This window comes from Blennius ocellaris, assembly GCF_963422515.1.
Source record: "Blennius ocellaris genome assembly, chromosome: 20".
Classification (NCBI taxonomy): domain Eukaryota; kingdom Metazoa; phylum Chordata; class Actinopteri; order Blenniiformes; family Blenniidae; genus Blennius; species Blennius ocellaris.
In genome coordinates, this window is record NC_137669.1 from 14,294,429 (window position 1) to 14,313,652 (window position 19,224).

Consider the following 19,224-nt stretch of genomic DNA (forward strand, 5'->3'; position numbering starts at 1 on the left):
TAAAATTGACACGTTATTAAACAATGTAAATTGAAAGATGAACGTGAAGAGCCTGTAAACAACTAATGAAAGAAAAACATAAACATTTGGACGACATCTACGAGAATTACAACTATTTCAGCTCGTGTAGCGTTTCAACATCTACAACCCAGGTGTCGGTAGAGGATATAGCGAAATCTCAGAATGCAGAGGGCAAGGCTAAAAATCAACACTGAATGGCTGTGACCTTTGACCCCTCAGGCAGCATCAAAAACTGCCTCATTGTATAAGGAAGCCAGAAAGGCTTGTGAACACTTTAGAAAAAAAGTTTTAAGAAAAAGATGGAAGTTAATTCAATTCAACTTTATTTATACATCAGTTCTACAGAGAAAAGCTCGACATTTCCACATGAGCAAGCATGCACAGTGAAAGTCATATATCAACATCTAAAAGTCCTACCAACTTCTCTGGGGGGGGGGGGGGGGGGGGGGTTTCATCTGAGATGGACTGATGCAAAATTAGAGCAGATGTGCTGTGGTCTATCAACAGGAAGATAAATTCAACAAATATATACTCATGAAAATGTGACGAATGTTTGACGTTCACAACTCATACTTTCAATTGAGTGAAGGGAAATGCCTCAAAGTAGGAGCCATTTCTGAGCATGCGCATTGCGGCTCCCCGTCCTACATGACGTCATATACGTCCCTCGTTAGAAACCAGGAAGTGGATCCCCCGCTGTTGTTTGTGTTCGCTTGTCGCTCTCCGTCTCTTGTTTTTTTTTCCCCTGACTCAATACAGCGAAGTCCGGGGCCGAAATGGCGACGTTTATTTCAGTCCCGTTGAAGAAATCCTCCGAGGTGGACCTGGTGAAGCCGCTGTCGAAGTTTGTGACGGCGACGTATCCGGCGGGCGAGGAGCAGACGGAGTGTATCCGCGCCGTGGAGGAGCTCAACAAGCTCCGCAAGAACGCGCTGGGAAGGCCGCTGGACAAACACGAGAGCTCCCTGGAGATTGTACTCAGGTGGGACAAAACTCCTCCGTAAACCCGGTCCCGGTCTCACACAGCCGGGATTCCCCGGGCGGTGACGCCTCACCTGAGACGGGAGAGTTGGCGCTGTCACTGCCGCACCCAGGCGGTTAGCCTCCAGATGCTAACGAGGCAGCTAAGGTTTAGCTACAATGCTAGAGAAGAAAAAAGATATGTGAATGACAAGGCGACGCTGGCAGGTTAAACCAGAGAGGCGAGGGCAAATGTTTTAATCTCGGTTAAATGGACTGTCACATGTTTAGTAACTAAGAATTGTCATGTAATCTGAGCTAGTTGTCATGTGTCGCCATGGCCTTTGCCTTGTCAGTGTCTGAAAGGCGAGTCCGCATGTTTTACTGGAGCACTAGTTGGTTAGATTAACCAGAAAACAAGTTGTTTATATATATATATATATATATATATATATATATATATATATATATATATATATATATCTCACAGATCCTCAGTGTCCATGTGAGGTTCACCCACCGTAGTTTTAACAAAAACGGATTCCGATTTGATTTCGGACTGTTCTCTTAGTTGTCCACTTCAAAATGTCATTAAACCCTAAAAATGCTCGATTATTGTTCCCAGAACTCGAGTTGCACACAATGATGTCTTGTTTCGTCTTTATCAACAGCAGATGCCACCAGATAGTCACTTTATTTCTTACAAGGGATTAAAGGAACCCAACAAGTTCTTCTTTTATCTTTTAAGAAATGTTGTTGTACATTGTACAAATCTTTGACGCTGAATTGTTCAAGGCAAAACTTGGAGATTGTCACAAATGTATTCTAGACTTTGTCTGATAATGGAGGTATTGTATAAGTTTCTCGGTGTGAAAATAATTGCTGAAGAAAATAACCAAATAGCATGATTTCCAAGTAAAGATCCATTTAAAATAAATGTTTTCTATGCTGTCCATCCACATCCATTCATCTTTATGTACTAAGGATTACAGGACACTGTTGCTGATCCTGGCTAAGAATAGATGGAGGCAGGGTGCACCCTGGACTGGTCGCCAGTGCATCACGGGACATTACTTTGCTAATTATTTGTATCCCTTGTTTGGCCTAATGAACTCTGCTGAAAGACACCACACATGCTAAAATACAATGAGTCACCACTGACCAACCTCGCTGGTCCCCTTCCAGTTTTTAACATGTGACACTCACTATCACCTGACTGAAAAAAATCATTTATTTTGGCGTGACCCACTTCACACTGAGACAATAATTTATGAGGAAAACATTTGTTTGTAGAAATATACATTTCCATTGGGATGTGAGAGGCTTGATCACTTCCTGTCACGGTAGGGTCATACTTAGTTTTGGAAAGACACTGTTTCACTGTGACCCACTTTGCATAGAGGAACTGTGACGTGCATTATGCATGTAAGTTTGATAAAAGTTCCTCTTATTTCCTTCACAAGATGAATGAAGGCCACCTGGCTGTTGTTGCCTGCTCTTATGCAATTATATAGACGTATTATCTCTTGTCTGAAAAAGCCGAAGTCCTTCCCTTTCTCACTGGTCAATATCGTATCTGAAAACCTCACTTCACATTAACCAACTTGCTCCTTTCCTGGGTGAAATATACACTTTAGCCTCTGTAATTTAAGTCTGCATTCTCACTGACTCATGAGTTATTTAATGCAGCTGACTCCAGTTAACCCCCACCGTGATGATTGTTCCATCTGCAGTCGATATAAATGTCTTGATGATGTTGAACGTTAATAGCGAGACATTTCCCTACCTCTAAACAACAAGCTGTCTCTGCTGAAGCGAAGCCCCTCTGAAAAGTTGACTACTTTTCTTAATTCATATTCAAGAGACATGATTGCCATATATTTAAATCCTGGTCCAGGGGGGGCTGCAGCACATTATCTCTGAAAACCCCCAATAAGGGCTCTTTTAATTTGAATCCAGTGTACTAAAGCTGATAGATGTTTAAAAAGGGTTGAACAATCCTGCATTGCTAACATGCCGTCTGAGAGTTTGAATGAGGAGACACCGTTTTTGTCATTTTAACACTCGATTTTATGTTTTCATGCTGTAAAAACCAATTTACATTGGACGTTTTTATGTTGTTTTATGTTGCTTCCTAACATGTACTCAAAGAAAATCTACATAAACATTTATGGGAAGCAGAAAGTTCTGATCCCATTGTGTATTTTTATTTCTAAATCCATTAATGGATTGAATTTGTTCCCTGTGTTAAGCAGCAGAGCCTGAGGCTTCTCCAGATACCTGGTCTGGGTTGATTAGCCACGAATGAGCAGTTCTGTGCTGACATCTTGGCTCTTTGCACGTTGTTTGTTCTACCGGCAGCCGGAGCGACGGCCTCATATCTCTCACCCAGCCACCCTGTTACCATAGAGACCATTGTTTGTGCAGGACGCCTTCTGTCTCTCACCCAACCAGGAGACACGCCTTATATCAGCTTCCCTTTGTGCACGTGTGTGTGTGTGTGTCTCTGCCGAGAAGACCGTGTCCATGCTTGTCGTTCAGAAACTGGTTTTGTTTTTGTTTTTGTTTATATCCCAGTCCAGAAAAACAGGATAGAAGACAGTCTTAGGGGATTTTCTAATTGGCCCTTTTAACCAGATGTCAATTCTAATAATAGATGCTTCGCAGCATGGACACAGATACTGATGATACTGACAATACTGATGTGCTGATAGCCCCAGGAGTTACGTGTGTGTGCATTTTTCCTGACTCACTGTCAAGTGTTTGCAACATCAGAGCTTTCTCACACTCCGGCATCAGCAGTTATGTAATGGAGTCATTGTGTGACGTGATGAAGTTTGTATTGTAGCTTTCAGTTGACTGAAAACCATTTTCAAATTTATTTTTTTTGTGTGCTCCAGACAACAAAAAAAAAAGAACGGTTTCAAATGCTGACGTTGCTTTACTTTGTTCCCACAGATACTACGACCAGCTGTGTGCCGTCGAGCCCAAGTTCCCCTTCTCTGAAAACCAGGTAATTGATTGGGGAGCACATATGACTGTCTGCCAGACTCTCGCTGAACTGAAGAGCTTGAACACAAAGCGCCTCTCTGTTTCTGCAGCTCTGCTTAACCTTCACGTGGAAGGACGCCTTTGATAAAGGATCGCTGTTCGGCGGATCAGTCAAGCTAGGTGAGTGGAGCTTTTTTCTTTTTTTTTCTTCTCTCCCATCGGCCGCATTTCTATGTCCAAAAGAACATTCATGTGTGTAGTTAGTCGCAGGAGGGAAAGGCAGGCTTTATGGGAAATCTTTAGGACTTTGATCTTCTTGTCATTCTATCGTTAAATACTTCTTTGTTTCTCGGACGTGAACACACGCCCACAGAGAACCACGGCTTTCTGGAAATCACACATTAGTTGTATTCAGGAACAGGTCCGACAAGGTCTGGATGAAGGCTTGAAAATAGATTTGACACATAAGTATGAACACTTCATATTGCTCTCCACTGAAGCCTCCACTCTGGATATTTCTCTTGTTTACACTCTAATCTGCTCACTTGTGGGAGTTTGTAAGTTTGGGATTCTGTTGAGTGAAATCTGGGAGAATAAATAAGGCCAAGGGAAGTTTAATTATATAACGTGGTTTCGGCACAATGCAATTCAAAGTGCTTTGTATGCAAGTGTGAAATGTGTTCAAATAACACATTGAAGGAACTTTAAGATTCAAGATATTTAGAAACAAAGCAAAAAGTTGGACAAGCAAGATGGGAAGCATAATGGATTGAAAACACAAGCGTGAAGTCGACGCAACAGTCGTCTGAACCGCTTTATTCGTCAGTGGAGACGCTTCAGACGATCCTGACAGGAAGTCATATGTCTGCTTCGCTGCAGGAAACCGTCGTGTTTTAAGCCCCGATTAAAAAACAAAAAAAAAACAAAAAAAAAAAACCCACGCAAGCAACTCGAGTAAACTCACTGTTTTCTTCCTGTGTGTCAAAACATGCGCTTATTCTTGATAGAAGAAAGTTTGGTGGGTCATTCCGGGTTCTGTGCGTGAACGCACTTTGTGTTTCTGTTCCAGCTTTGGCCAGTTTGGGCTACGAGAAGACATGCGTGTTGTTCAACGCCGCCGCTCTGGCCAGTCAGATCGCCTCCGAGCAGAACCTGGACAACGACGAAGGCCTGAAGGCTGCTGCCAAATACTACCAGGTAGGCTGCTGTTCACACCGTTATTTATGGCTCTTTATTTTTTTTCTCACTCCGTACTTCCAGACTCTTACAGGAACCAAGCAGACACCCACGCTGAAACAAGGCTGAACAATATCCACAGTGTCCCCTTCAGACAGGGAAAAAGTTGGCCGCTTATTGTTTGCAAAACTTTATACATAATCACATTTACAATATTAACTTTATTTTACAGTCTCTAGGCTTTAACACTTTCCTAGTTTCCACTCCATTCCTCCCTTTATATAAGTTTTTTTGCCGTTGTTTTTTGCTCATATCTTTCACCGTGTCCCAACATGAATGTGGACCAACCTTGTTTTATTTATTTTGATTTATTTAAAATACATCTCAATGGATTGTTTATTATATTAAAACAATCTGTACTTGGTGAGGGGTAAAATAAATTGGATTGTACCCAATATTATTAACTGTGCTAATATTTACCGAGAAGAAATGGACTTTTCTTTATTTTCAAAGATGTGGGGTAAGAAATTGCAGCCATCTCGTCACTGATGGATTTAAAATGTAGCCACTGTGTAATTCCCAAAGAAATGTCTGTTCTTGATGACGAACGAGTTCAGCAGGGGGAAGGAGAAAATCACTTTGAGCTTACGTCCATTCACAAGTTAATTTCAGGCTTCAGTGATGTAAGCTCCAATTATAAAAGCAGGTCGAGAGCTCCTTTAACCAAACTCAAAACATGCAGGTCTTCATGTTTCTATAAGTTCAAGATTACTCTTCTGGACGGAGCGAACAGGACGTGTCTGTGACATGCAAAGGGTTCAGAGCCTTCATGTATGCCTTTGTCTATCCCAGGTAACTAAAACTTATTTACCTGTAATAAACAGTAGAAACTGTCATCAAGACTTTAAAGGTGGTCGGTAACAATTTTAAGTTACACCACTGTCGTGCAGTAGGTGGCAGTAGTCAGTCACAGTTCATCGTCAGTCCAGCTCCTTTGAATCTTCTTGCTTGATTTGTAGATATTATTTCACCCAGAGGAGCCAGGCTGACTCCGCGACAAGCAGACGTATCTGAAATGGCATCATGCTTGTTCCATATTAGATTTGATTACACATTTTGACCTGCAGCGGCATGAATATGATGCACAGAGACGGCAGAGCAGAGACGGGAGCCGCGATTTGTGTGGTGAGCCTTGGCCCCCGAAGGCTCCGGTGTGTTTGCCCAGGGACTCTGAAGACGCTCGCACTGCTCCTTCAGTAAAAAAAAACCAATGTGGCGACGTGAGATTCCGACTTGGCCGTTCAATCTGTCCCCATCTCTCTCTCTCCAGCTGGCCAGCGGAGCGTTCAGCCACATCAAGGACACGGTGCTGTCTGCGCTGAACAGGGAGCCCACCATGGACATCTCCCCCGAGACGGTGGGCACTCTGAGCCTCATCATGCTGGCCCAGGCCCAGGAGGTCTTCTTCCTCAAAGCCACCTCAGGTACCAGAGGCCAAACACTCGACCTTCATCCCCCCCCCACAGACGTGGAAAGTCTCCTGAAAATGTCTCATTGTCGGCCCAGCTGCATAGTTTTTAAAATACACTGCACACGGCTCACTATTAGATCTTTTGCTGAGCGGTGCAACTTGGAAGTTTGAATTGTTGTGGAGTTGTTGCAGATCCAAAGAGGGATTGTGCTCCGAATAAATAGCTTCTTTAATTACACACCCATGCAGACATTTTTAAGGGTGTGATGATTAATTTGTAGCGGTGACAAGAGCGGGTTTGATCCGGGCTGCAGCACGCGGCTTCTGGCCCAGTTCTGTCTGCAGAGTTTGCTTGTTAGTGTTTTTCAGCAGAGCAGTTCTGAAGATCATGTGATTGTTAGAAAAATTAGAGCAATAATTTGCATATAAGTGGAGGGTTCTTTTTCTTTTTTTTTTTACTTTCTGTTTGTAAATTAGGTTTTAAAACATCCCGCCAACCAATAACGCTATAAACTATTGAAGACAAACTGCTTCCCCGACCTCTGCAGCCTCCCAAGTGGTTGAATGTCTCTCCGAATGTCGGTGAAGCCGCAGACGAGTCCGCCTGGTTAACTCCGATCTTCTCAAGCTGTTTTCTCTCACCAGATAAGATGAAGGATGGTGTCATCGCCAAACTGGCCAACCAAGCTGCAGATTTCTACAGCGACGCCTTCAAGCAATGCCAGTACAAAGACAACCTCCCCAAGGTATGGAAGAACACACACGCACACAGGCCGCGAGTTAAACACAAACACACTCACTGTTTGCTGTGTGATCACTGCAGCAAAGACATACAGAGGGTGAACCCTGTATGGTCTGGAATGTGTGTGTCCGGTTGTGTGCGTTGTTTCTTGTGTGTGTTTATGTGGGAGGGCGGACTCGATTCTCAACCTCTACGTTCTCATCGGTCCACTTCCCTCCTGTTCTTGCTCTGATTGGTCGGTTGCCACTAAATCTACGGGTGGAACTTTTTTTGTCCGGGTTTCTTACCAGCTAATCGGGGGAACTTGTAAAGCTCAGTCTGAAAAACACACACACACACTTCATTGTCAATCTGAAATACTTTGATAGGATTGGATGTTTTTCATTGAGTTTCAGTACAACGTTGGGTTTTTAATCTATGCAATATGTGCTGAAACCTGTCGGACTGTGCAAAACCACACAAGTGAACCCGAGTGTCTCATTAAGATGACCTGTACTGATTTAAATGTAATTTTCATGTGCTCATTGTGTACGGAAAATCCAACGTTGCTCATGTTTGAATTGTATTCGTTGCATGTGTCATGAATCTAAATTTCAAATATCTGGGAATTTAAACAACAAATTAGTTACTTAAATAAATAAATATATATATGGCATGTCATTTTGACATTTACATGTATGGCTTTGCAGTAAAGCAAAAACCGTAGTATGATTTTTGATTAATTTCTATTGCACTTGCAGCAAAATCATTTACCAATAAGCTAAGATGCTAATTATGTTATAGCTCAAGGTTTTTTTTTATTATTTGGTGTGAAGACTCCACTTTTTGTTTATACCCAGGTCAGTAACAGCACTCCTTATCTGAAATCAGAAATGCACGTGCAGCTCCATCGTCTCACACACACACACACACACGGTTGTGGGATGTTTGATGTGGGGTGAAGCAGCTTTTGCTGGAAGGTTAAACACTCATGGCCTGTTCTGTTTTTCTCTCTCGCTGTCTTCCTCTCTTCCTGCATCCCTCGTGGTGATGATGTTGTTGGCACTGGTCACCTGTGTGTGTGCGTGTGTGCGTGCGTGCGCTTGTCTTCTGTTTGCAAACTCCCGACTGCTCGCGCCTGTTTGTGATTGGCTTTTTGTGACGTCGTCTGTGATTTGACCGCACTGTTGTGCTTTGGCCCTTTTTGTGATTTTTGCCTGGCTCTCATGCCCGTGTGTGTACGTGTGCGTGAATGTGTATATATATGTTTGCGTGCCTGCGTGTTGCTCTGTGGTTGCCTCTCCCTGGTCAGTATTTTTATTTTCAGGAAGTACTGCCGGTGCTGGCAGCCAAGCACTGTATCATGCAGGCCAATGCCGAGCTGCACCAGAGTGTCCTGGCCAAGCAGAAGAAACGCTTCGGAGAGGAGATTGCTCGTCTGCAGGTAAATGGATCTTACTTTACCTGATGCTGTTTTGAAGATGGTCTCCTAAAACGTCCAGATTTGCCTTCGAGTGTTGATATCGGGCCGTGAAAAACGTATTCTTTCTCTCTGCCTTCTCTCCGGCTCGCCGCCTCAGCACGCGGCAGAGCTGGTGAAGACGGTGGCGTCCCGTTACGACGAGTACGTGAGCGTGAAGGAACTGACGGACAAAATCAACCGATCGCTCACGGCCGCCAAGAAAGACAACGACTTCATCTACCACGACCGCGTCCCTGAAGTCAAGGACCTGGAGCACATCGGCAAGGCGGCGCTGGTCAAAGCCATGGCCGTCACGCCTCCGCTCAGCCAGAAGTTCTCAGGTGTGACACGGACCGAGAGGCCGATAACGGGCCTAGTTGACCCTGGAAGAAATCTATGCTGCACACCGTTACCTATCATCGATACAGATCCATGACACTTTGACTTGAGCTTTATTCCTTCCTCCTTTGTGAGCATAAATAGTTTACTGCACTGGGACTTGCCAGGACTCGTCTTATTGTGGAACTAAAAACCAGTATAACCTGGGACAGAAAAAAAAACCCAACAATATATATACATTACTCTATCTACCGTCAATAACTTGCTGCTTTTTCCCCACCATCATAATTTTTTTAGCCTTTCTTCTCCACAGATGTGGAATTTATGTATTTAGCAAATTGAATTGAACTCTGTCGCTGTGACATTTAAATCAATCAAGTTGTATTTTTATTAATTTATTTTTTTTATTTTTTTTATAATACTGAAATATCCACTAAACTTGGTCCAGTTCTGTTTGAGGGGAAGTGTCAAATATTTCCCTTCCTTCAGAGTGACAGGAAACTGACAACTGCTCGTTTGGCTCAAAGGCAAACTAAAAAGTAAACATACTTTATTTGTGAGTGGTGAGTCAACAGGGCTTTATGTGCGCAACAGTAAACTAGATCAAGACAATGTTTTGTTATTGTAACTGACTTTATCTGCAACATTCTTCTTCTTTATCAGTGTAACAATTCCTGGTACTGGTAGTTCATGTCAGTCCCGGCATTTAATACTTTATTGAAAATCACCTGGACTGTTATATAAGCACAACAAGACATCAAACCACATCTTTCAGCATTTAAAAAAAAACAAAATTTCTCCTGATATTGTTGGGGGAAAAAAACAACAAATAGAGTGTCAACCATTGGAATCTGTGTCTTTTTGCACCACCATGAATCCACTTTAGAGCAGATTTCTTTGTCACGCCATCACAAATATGGAAGGACATTTTCACTGCCGTCTTTCAATTTTAAAAATGCACCATTCCCAGACACTTCAGGTGATTTAGCTTTTTTTTTTAACGACAACTGAGATCTCATCTCCTCCCCCATGCTTTAACTATTTGTTTCTTCTCCAGACGTGTTCGAGAAGATGGTTCCCATGGCGGTGCAGCAGTCCATGGGCATTTACGGCCAGAGGAAGGCCGAGACCGTTAACAGGCTGGTGGGAACGATGAAGGAGGCCACCAATCTCTGCAACGGGTACGACGTGCCGCGCTCTGCTCGTGTGGAGCTTGAGTGTCTTCTTTCAAATCTTGTGAGCGAGGGTGTGAAAGGTTTCTGACATCCACGTGGAGCAGGTCCTCTTACAGTGTTGATAAAAGTGTGGCTCGCTTAATGACGAGCAATCTGGACTGTTCCGTGAAACGCAATCAGTACTACAGTAGCGCTAAGTTTTGTAAGCAAGTTTTAATAAAGCCATTAAATGTGAAAAGTCTCGAGTTCCAAGGGCTCCAACCGGCCCGAAGCCATTTCTTGCATGTTGACGGATGTGGGGGAATTGCACTGACCGGTCATGTCGACCTCCACCAGGGTCTTGGCATCGCTGAACCTGCCAGCTGCTCTGGAGGACCTCTCCGGAGACTCCATCCCACAATCCATTGCTGAGAAGGCCCGATCCATCGTGCAGCAGGGCGGGCTGCAGAGCATCGAGCAGCTCATCAAAGACCTGCCAGAGTTATTGACCCGCAACCGAGAGATCCTGGACGAGGTTGGTGGTGGAGCGCCGGCAAAAAAAAAAAAAAAAAAACATACTGCGTTCCACACGGCGGCGATGCAGCCTCCCGCCCCCGCAGCTCATCGCCATCCTGTTTCCGTGCAGCCACCGGCTCCAAAACAGCTTGTTTGTCATATGGCTCTGCCTCTGTGACAAAGACGCACGCGAGTCTCCTGCCATTTTAGTCTTCAGATTTGGACGCAGCCGATGTCGGAAGTTTCCTGTGAGAAGCGCACTATAACTAAAAACTCCTAATGGCGTAAATCCCAGCTCACGCTCATCACAGGCATGTAATCCACTGATCTCTGGGCCAAGGACTTTGTGTCCACCGGCTCCAGCCAACCAGCTTCTTTTAAACCTTCTCACTGACAAAATGGATAAACAGACGGGAGGGAAAACATGAAAACATAGAACACGGTCTGCTTCCAAGTTTTTTTCTTTCCCTAAAAACCAAACTGCCCCAATTTCCGCCCAATAAAGTTGTCACTTGTGTTGTACGAAGAAAAAGAGCCAAAATCGAAATGAAAGTACAAATTGGCTGTCCAAACATTGTTGAGTTTTTTTTGTTGTTTTGTTTTTTGGAATATTTTCTTTTTCAAACTCTATTTTTGGCCTTCCTAGTTTTTCTAGAACATCCGTGTGGCGCTAAAATAATTAACAGTCGATGAGAATCTGAACGTGAAAATCAGAAGTGAGGGATAATTGCTCAAATCTTCAACTTCATGACGTCCGGTCGTCGTCTCCCTGCCAGTAGAGCAACAATGGCGATGAGAATCCACAGTGTGTGGCTGCATTAAAGGTGTTTGAATCATTTCACAGTGAATTAGGCAGAAGCCTCATAATGCTCAGCCTGCAAACCGCTGATAATGTGAGCATCTTAATGTGTGTGTTGTTGTGGAGGCGTTTGTTATTGCTTCGTCCACTCAGCATGTTTTTTGTTTTTTTGTTTTTTTTTCCTTCTTCAGTCTCTGAAGATGTTGGATGACGAGGAGACAACAGACAACGAGCTGAGAAGCAAGTTCAACCAGCGCTGGAACAGGACTCCCTCCGGGGATCTGTACAAGCCGCTGCGTACAGGTACGCCGCCAAAACTTTCCACCCCCCCCCTTTTATTTTTCTTCTTCTTCGTGTTTTTTTTGTTGTTTTTTTGGTTTTGCCAAGTGTGTTTACTTTCGATTTCCCTCCATCTCCCCTGTCCTCCCCAGAGGGCGCCAACTTCCGCAGCGTCCTGGACAAGGCGGTGCAGGCCGACCAGGTGGTGCGGGACCGCTACAACACCCACTGCGACATGATCGCCCTGCTGTGCAAACCCGAGAGCGAGCTCAACGCCGCCATCCCCTCCGCCAACCCCACCAAGAGTCTGCAGGGCAGCGAGGTCCGTCTCCGTTCTGCCTCCCCGTCGCCGCGCCGCGCCAACCGACTCGCGCGGCGTTTTAAGTGCCTGGTGTAAACACGGGTTACCCGCTGGACGTGGACAATGTGTGCTTTATGGCTGTTTTCCCCTCCTCCTCCTCCTCCTCCTCCTCCTCCTCACTGTTCCCTCCATTTTTCATTCGGTTTGCTGACTGTGCCTTTTGTCTCACCGGGGAACTTAAACAACCAAGCAAGCAGAACTGGGGGCGACTCGGTGGGAAAGAAGTGCTTGTCTCTCCAGTTACGTTGTTCAGTGGCGGAAGAAAATATGTCGAGACCTGCTGGAGGCCGCGGCCGATATAATGATGATAACGGCGGTTTTTAATGAATTAACTAATCTACACTGTGATGTAGGGAAGTTAACCCGTCGCGGTCCGTGCTGGTTCCAGGTCGTGAACGTGCTGCGCGCCCAGCTCGCCCAGCTGGACGAGCTGAAGAAGGAGAGGGACGCCATGGAGGGCGACATCAAGGGCGTGACCTTTGACATGTCCACCGTCTTCCTGACGGCGCTGGCACAGGACGGGGCGATCAACGAGGAGCAGCTCTCCCTCGCTCAGCTCGACCAGCTGTACAGCGCCTACAACCAGCGGGTGCAGGCCTCGCTCCGCATGCAGGAGGAGGTGCTGGGGCAGGTTCAGGTACGTGGCGGTCCACCGCGTCAACTCATCGTAGCGGATCGTGGCGTCTGTTCAAAGTCAGGCCGACTCTGCACCGAGACCCTTTTTTTTTTTTTTAATGACCCACTAAGACACGATGACGTCCGTTTGAGCGCCGAAGCACTCGCATATAGTTCCTGTAGTAGCGATTGAATTTATTGAGGAGCCGAACATTTTGCTCCCGCCGCAGACGTCCCACCAGGAGTTCAGCAGCCTGAAGCAGTCCAACTCCGAGGCCAACCAGAGGGAGGAGGTGTTGAAGAAGCTGGCTGCGGCTCATGACAGCTACGTGGAGATCAGCAGCAACCTGCGCGAAGGCACCAAGGTACTCGCTCAGCACAACGCCGGCACGCGCCACTGCGCTGCAGTGATGCATTATTGCTCACTAACTTTCTTACTTTTGTTTGTTTTTCCTCTCTCTGCGCGTCGGGATTGTTGGCAAAAGCAACTGATTTATTTTGGTCTTCGCTTCTTCTTCGTCTTCTTTCTTTCTTCTCCCCCCTCCTCCTTCCTCAGTTCTACAACGACTTGACAGAAATCCTGCTGAAGTTCCAGAACAAATGCAGCGACATCGTTTTTGCTCGAAAAACGGAGCGTGACGAACTCCTCAAGTATGAAAAACAAACCGTTTTTTTAATGTACTTTCAAACAAAGTGAACCTGTAGTGAACGAGTTGTGCTTCCAGGGAGCTGCAGCAGAGCATCGCCCGAGAGCCCAGCGCTCCCAACTTCAACGTCCCCGCCTACCAGAGCACCCCGGCGGCCCCCACCCCCGGCGGACCCACCCCCGCACCCAGGACCGTCTTTGTAAGCAGCCGCAACGCCAATCTGCGACTCCCGCAGGACTTTTATAAGAAAGACTGAAAGTTGATTTATTTATTTATTTAATTTTCCTCCTCCCGTCTTCTAGAATCCTCAGCAAGCGCAGCAGCCCCAACTAAAGCCCATGCCCCCGGCGAGACCCCCCCCGCCCGCCTTCACGCCTCAGGCAGCCTCCAGCACCCCCACCAACGCTCCGCCGGCCGGGACCCCCACCAACAACCCGCCGCCGCTGGCCCCGCCCTCGCAGGCCCAGGGGCCGCCGTACCCCTCCTACCAGGGCTACCCGGGGTCAGTTTTCAGTCCCAGCGCGCGAGGGGGGGGGGGAATTTAATCCGGAAAATATTTATTTCACATAAACTTGAGAAGTTGACGAGCGATTTAGTTTAAGTCGAGTCCATAAGTCGTGAAAATCAAAAATGCAGCCTCGGGACATAAAGAGCCGTTTGGTGGTGTTCTTATTTTTTTAAAGATGCACTCGGTCCGTTCAGGCTCATTTATTGAACGTAGAGGCTGTAGATCAAACCTCCCGTCTTTCTTCTTTAACCGGTAAAGTGTTACACAGGAAAAACTCAGTAACCGGCGTCTCATTTTAATTTTTTTTTCCACACCAAAAACATTTTCTGTCAAAGAGGCTGCATCCAATCAGAGCTCCTTCTGAAGAAGAAGGTGTGAAACTTGGCTGAAGTTTGGTTGAAAAGTCACAAATGAGCTCGGAGTCAAAAGAAATAGACCTCACTGGACTGGTGGCCTAACAAACGTCACGTGGTTTTATTGAACTGCGTTTCTCTAATGCCGATTATCGGATTTCTGCAGCTCTCTCGTGTTCGGGGCCAGTTCCTTCTCTCACCTTCTCCCATGTTTGTGCCCCCCTTGCAGCTTCTTCCAGATGCCCATGGGCTACAACCCGTACGCCGGTTTCGGCCAGTACAGCGTGCCCTACGTGCAGTTCCAGGGCACTCCGGGCCAGGGGGGGTACCCCGCGGCGCCCCCAGCAGGACAGCCCTACCCCGGCTACCCCCAACAGCCTCAGCAGCCCTACTACCCCCAGCAGTAGCTCCGCCCCTCGCCCCCTCACGGCCCTCCTCACATGTTAACACCAAATGAAATACGTCCCCAGCAATAACACTTAACCTCCTCCAGCTTCTTCTCCTCTCACTAACAGCGGCCGTTTGAAGGACGACCTCAGAGCTGAGTTGCACTTCTTCCTTGAAACCCTTTGATGCTCGGTTGCTCCTTATTATCTCAACAAGATCTTTTTTTTTTAGTTTTGTTTCCTTTTTCATCTCGCTCTTTTTTTCTTTTTTTCTTTTTTGGATTCTGACTGCACTTTTCCCCTGAACCCTCACCAGTGCACTAACTCTCCCTCCTCTCGCCTGTGAGGCTTCTCATTTTCTACTGCTTTTCTTGATTGTTTTAATTTAAGCCCTTAACCTTTTTATTTGATCTTTTTTTTTTTTTTCCACCTGTTAATAACTGACTCTGACTAAAAGCTGGACTGCTGTACAACACAGAGACACACACAAACCCTCCTTGGCTCTTGGTTTGGGGGCATGTATGTGGCCGGGCAGGCGGATGGACCAACGCCACATCCCCACCTCACCACCCCCCCCCTCCCCCGTCAACCCCCAGTGCTTCTGTATCTACTATATTCCTATTTTTGTAATGAATACTGATGCCTCGCTGATGTATAAACCTATAAAGACAAATGGCCTGTAGGTTTTCTAATGTAGACGACTGTTGAGAGACCTGTTCTCGTTTCCTCTCTTTTTTTTTTTCTTCCTTTCTGGCGCAGGAAATGTGGGTTTATTTCTGTGTTACAATCAACGGCTGTACAAGAGGGAGAAATGGCTCTATCATATGAATATATGTATAAATAAGACTCTTATGTAGTTAACCGAGACACTCTGTGTGCTGCACTGTCATGCTCTTTGTGTTTATTTTTATTCATCAGCTCTAATGGGATTAAAAATAACTGCCAGACGGTGTTTTGTCCAATTTTAAATGTTTTAGAGGTTCCCAAAGCAAAATCTGTTTTGTTTTTAAAGGTTGGACATGCTCTTGTGGTCCCCGATCCTTCACGCACAGTTTTGACGCGTTCATAAAATGTCCCGCAATCTAAAGAAATGCAGACAATTTAGCGATTTCGTTTTCTTTCCAAATATTTTCCAAAACAAATCAAGTTTCTTACGGCCGTGGAGGGGGACCGCAGACGGATGGAACAAAAAAAAATTACCTGCCCATGTCCCGCCAGTGTCCACAGATCAATAAATCAAAACAAATCAATTGTGATCTGTCAAATTATAAATAGGAAATGATAAAAAAAAAAATTTAATATCAAGTATGTGGCTCCAGTAGGTTGAACGCTGACTGCAGGAAGTTGAAACGCTTCAATTCCTTCCAACATATTAAATATTGTCTCCAGCCGCTGCAAACGTTTAACTTATGAGCTTTTGTATATGGTGTGTAATATATATACGAATTAGTTAGATTTATTACGGATCTAAATGTACAAATTCCATAAATGTTCTGTTTTTAGGTTTTTTTTCCGCTAATATCTCCCCACATATCAAAACATACAAACATTTTTAAAAATATATTCATGCTAATGACATTGCGGTTAGGGACTCGTCATTAACCATCCATGAATAGTCTGATACAAATATTTCCAAAATAATTGAAGTGTTATTTAAATGAGTAAAACTTAAGAACAGACATAAGCCGCAGGCGACTTAACCGCCAGTGCACAGAAATTATTACATTAGTAGTTTCTTGAAAATATTGATGTTTTCACCTTTCACTGAAACTGAGATATTTTTTTTAAAAAGTCGCCTTAATTTTTAATTGGTTTGGTCCCAACTTGTCCTGCAAAAGATCAATGGTTTAACTCGCCGTATCACCAGGTTCACTCTACTTTAGGCCCAGCTCCAGGTCCAGCTCCAGCACAAGGCAGCACAATGCAAGACGTGGAGTTTGTTTGACGAGAAGTGTGTTTTGTTGAGATGTGCAGAGCGGCCAGCAGGGGGCAGTGCTGCAGCTCGCAGGGGCGTCAAAGCTCTTCACCTGCCATTGTTGCCTCTTTGCAGCCAATCAGGGAAGTGACTTGTCCCATCCAACTAATCGGACGCCTCTTGACCCCCCCGAGCACTTTGGGGGGGGGGGGGGCAGATCCCATTTAGATGACATGCAAATTACGCTCCAGCGAGGTCGTGATCTCATCCAATCATATTTCCCCGCAGGTGATTTCTCCACAGACAGATTTCATCCCCAGATATTTATTCAGTGTCAGGAGACGCTAATGATTTCACATATCTCCTCTCTCTCTCTTTCTGAGTGTGTGTGTGTGTGTGTGTGTGTGTGTGTGTGTGTGTGTGTGTGTGTGTGTGTGTGTGTGTGTGTGTGTGTGTGTGTGTGTGTGTGTGTGTGTGTGTGTGTGTGTGTCAGGAGAGGCAGATGGCAGCGCAGTGTGATGTCTGGAAGGATGCATGGAGATGTTGGCAGAGAACTGCTGGTCCCCTGCCTGCATCCATCACTCCACCTCTCCCTCTCTCTCTCTCTCTCTCTCTCTCTCTCTCTCTCTCTCTCTCTCTCTCTCTTTCTCCCTCTAATCTGTCTTCTCGAGTTCCTATCTCCACTCTTCTTCACAAAACCCTCCATATTTCACTCCATTTTCCCTCCGCGCTCCAACCATGCTTTGTTTTCTTTCCTTTCACGCGTTCTTCATCATATTCCCCATCGCTCCTCGGCTTTCGTTTTCTTTTTTTTAAATTTATATATATATATCTGTACCACCTGTCTTTTTATATCTTCAGCTGCTCTCCTCTGTTTTCCCCCTCTCTCCCTTGGCTCATCTGTTTTTGTGTGTGTGCATGTGTGTTGTTTAGTTTTTATTTATTTATTTATTTATTTTTTGCTTACCACTCTGTCTGTCCAAGCAGCATCATTGGCACTCAGTTATCCGGTCAGTCGCTCTCGGGCGCGTGAACGTCTCTCTCGACAACATTACGTCAGCGCGCGAGCGCGCGTGTTGTTTCAAAACTCACAGGGATACACACTTTTTAATCAGATCTAACAGCTCCCATCTCCTACTGGAAGTGACACGACACACACGCACGCGCACACACGCGCGCGCGCACACACACACACACACACACACACACACACACACTGTTCCATGTTCCTGCGCTTGCTGCCAGAGCCAATTGCAGCTCTGGATGTGTTTATCAAAGGTGTCTGCGCGTCTCAGCCGCTTAATTTTAACAAGACGCTCTCCACCGGAGGAGTGTCATCTTTTAATTGGCCTGAAAGAGAATAAAAGCAGCGAACAGAGCGCTGCGGTGACAGGTATTAATTACCTTCTGCCTAATGGCTCCCAAACTCAGCACTCAGCCATTATTGGGTGCTCTGCACTATTCTTACACTCCTTCTTTCCCCCGCGCTCCCCCTCACCGCGAGAGTCCTCACTGGTTTAAGATAGTATGTGTTGTTCACGTTATTTAAAAATAAATAAATACATAGGGATCAAAACATATTTAAAGATAGGGTTCAAATATTGTAAAATGCTTCTCCAACGTTCACTTCGGATGAAGCGGTTTGCAAAGTGCGGTGCTTTTCCTTTAGAGGGCGCCAGAGAGCCTCGAGGGGCCACAGGAGCGTTTATAATGTGAGGGGTGAGGGGGATGCCTTTTCCTAGAGTTAGTTTGCCCCCTGTTATTGTGTGACAAACTAGATTTCCATCTTCTACATCACTGAGTTGCAGGGGACTCGAACCAATCTCGAATATCGAAATAGAGTTTGTTCTGTTCATGTTTTGTTTTGTTCTGAAAATAGGTAAACTAAGTGAAGAGTGAAGAGCTGACCCCCCTTTAATTGAATGATTCATTGATTACCTCAAATAATGATTTAACATTGAGATATGCAATCTGGTGAGTTCTGACAGTGTGTGTCTGCTAATGAAATAAGGAAACCATTTCATTAGCAGATCCATTGGATAAAAAAAAATCTGAATAAATCATTCAAAATTGTAAGCGAGGCGAATTGGATTAATTCCTTTTAAATAATTCCCATGAAAGCAGAAAACCTTTGGTTATAAAAGATACAGAAAGGTACTTGTGAGAAGGTGATGTAGAAAAAACTCAAATGTTGCCATGAAAGGTCTGATTATAAGAAAATATTACCTCAGATTTCTCTGTATGTTCATCAGTTTACCCAATAAATATATTTTAATAAAGGATTTCCACCAGATTCAACTCACATTTATGCATATTTGAATTTTCTATATGCTGCTTGTTTATTTATGTATTTTGTAACTCTTGGAAAATGTTATCAGGATTTTCTTTGTCAAAATATAATTTAAAAAAAAAGGTTAATAGAGTGTAAGTACAGGATGGCTTTTGACTTAAATTCCTAATTCTCCATATATAAATCTGAATGTAACTCCACTAAGTACAACATTGTGACGATGCCTGTGAATTAGAGACTTTCTGCAACCTTCTGCAGGT

General features: G+C 44.9%; 1 protein-coding gene across 2 annotated transcripts; it reads left to right on the forward strand.

Moving 5' to 3' along the window:
• The first annotated feature begins 720 nt into the window (after nucleotides 1–720).
• On the forward strand, nucleotides 721–15,704 carry pdcd6ip (programmed cell death 6 interacting protein). Of its 2 annotated transcripts, none has more exons than XM_080515929.1 (18): nucleotides 721–1,003; nucleotides 3,940–3,994; nucleotides 4,083–4,152; nucleotides 5,042–5,169; nucleotides 6,479–6,632; nucleotides 7,265–7,365; nucleotides 8,653–8,784; nucleotides 8,921–9,143; nucleotides 10,199–10,322; nucleotides 10,653–10,830; nucleotides 11,802–11,913; nucleotides 12,042–12,211; nucleotides 12,639–12,887; nucleotides 13,096–13,230; nucleotides 13,422–13,516; nucleotides 13,591–13,711; nucleotides 13,815–14,014; nucleotides 14,603–15,704. In XM_080515929.1, the coding sequence occupies exons 1-18, from the start codon at nucleotides 798–800 to the stop codon at nucleotides 14,778–14,780; spliced, it is 2,631 nt and encodes an 876-aa protein (XP_080372055.1). In that variant the 5' UTR covers nucleotides 721–797; the 3' UTR covers nucleotides 14,781–15,704. The 2 variants fall into 2 exon arrangements, with proteins under 2 accessions (XP_080372055.1, XP_080372056.1); XM_080515930.1 differs by having other exon boundaries at nucleotides 8,668–8,784.
• Nucleotides 15,705–19,224: the final 3,520 nt, after the last annotated feature.